This window comes from Haliaeetus leucocephalus, unplaced genomic scaffold (genome assembly GCF_000737465.1).
Source record: "Haliaeetus leucocephalus isolate CR32 unplaced genomic scaffold, Haliaeetus_leucocephalus-4.0 Scaffold428, whole genome shotgun sequence".
Lineage (NCBI taxonomy): Eukaryota > Metazoa > Chordata > Aves > Accipitriformes > Accipitridae > Haliaeetus > Haliaeetus leucocephalus.
In genome coordinates this window covers 948,389-949,228 of record NW_010972864.1, presented here as the reverse complement: position 1 = coordinate 949,228, position 840 = coordinate 948,389, and the positions used below count along the sequence as shown (strand labels likewise).

The window sequence follows — 840 nt, the reverse complement described above, 5'->3', positions numbered from 1 at the left end:
TGGGGGGGGGAGAGAACAAAACAAAACCTTGAGGTACCATACTCTCGGTTCCCTCCCGCCGCTGTCCCCCCGCCCCCATCATACCGAGAGCCTGCTCTCTATGGCAGATCACTTTGGCTTTGTTTACCCCAATTTAAGTGTCCCAGGACAACTTCTCCTCTCCCCGCTGCCACACACTATATATTTATTCTAAGTTAGGGTATACATACACATAGGCACCCGCTCGCAGCCATGCGACGGGAGGACGGAGGGTAGCTGACTTTCCCCCCGCAAAACAGAGAGAAAAAGGCGAAAAGAGAGGCGCAATCCGCCCCCAGGGGCGGGCCCGCCGCCCCCCCCCCCGCCGCGGAGCCCCTCGGGCGCTGCCCCCCCCCAGCCGTCAGGGCTTCGTGCGGGCTCGCCCCTTCCCTCCCACCCCGCCCCCGGCCGCCGCTCACCGGTGGGCGCGCTGTCGAGGATGCGGAGGTCGTAGGCCCCGGAGCAGCGGTAGTTGGCGGCGGTGCCGTTGTCCCACACCACGACCACTTCCTCGGGGCTCTCGAAGCTGCGGACGGTGCCCACATGGCCCTCGCCGCCATCCTGCTTCCCCCACTTCCAGTCCGGGCCCCGGACCACCCGGGCCCCGACTCCTTCCACCATCACCCGGTTGTTCCGCGAGCTGCTCATCCCGGCGACGCCCCGCGGGCCCGGGCCCCGGGGCGGCTGGAGGGGGCGCGCAGCCCGCAGGCGGCGGAGGGGGACCTCGATGGGGACGGCTGCTTCGGGCGTGGGGGGGGAAGGGAGGGAGGGATGACACGGGCCGCGGGTGCCGGTGCGGCGAGGGAGGAGGGAAGAGCAATC

At 68.8% G+C, this 840-nt stretch overlaps 1 protein-coding gene across 6 annotated transcripts in view; it reads right to left on the bottom strand.

Annotated features, from left to right (window-relative positions):
* The window catches only part of MIB1 (mindbomb E3 ubiquitin protein ligase 1), a 79,763-nt gene extending 78,938 nt beyond the window's left edge, over positions 1 to 825 (bottom strand). For 4 of the 6 annotated variants that reach the window (XM_010574317.1, XM_010574318.1, XM_010574320.1 and 1 more), the window contains exon 1: positions 438 to 825. In XM_010574317.1, the coding sequence (XP_010572619.1) occupies positions 438 to 666 (229 nt within the window). In that variant the 5' untranslated portion in view covers positions 667 to 825. The remainder of the gene's footprint in view (positions 1 to 437) is intronic. The other 2 variants (XM_010574321.1, XM_010574322.1) reach the window with 1 other exon arrangement.
* Positions 826 to 840: the final 15 nt, after the last annotated feature.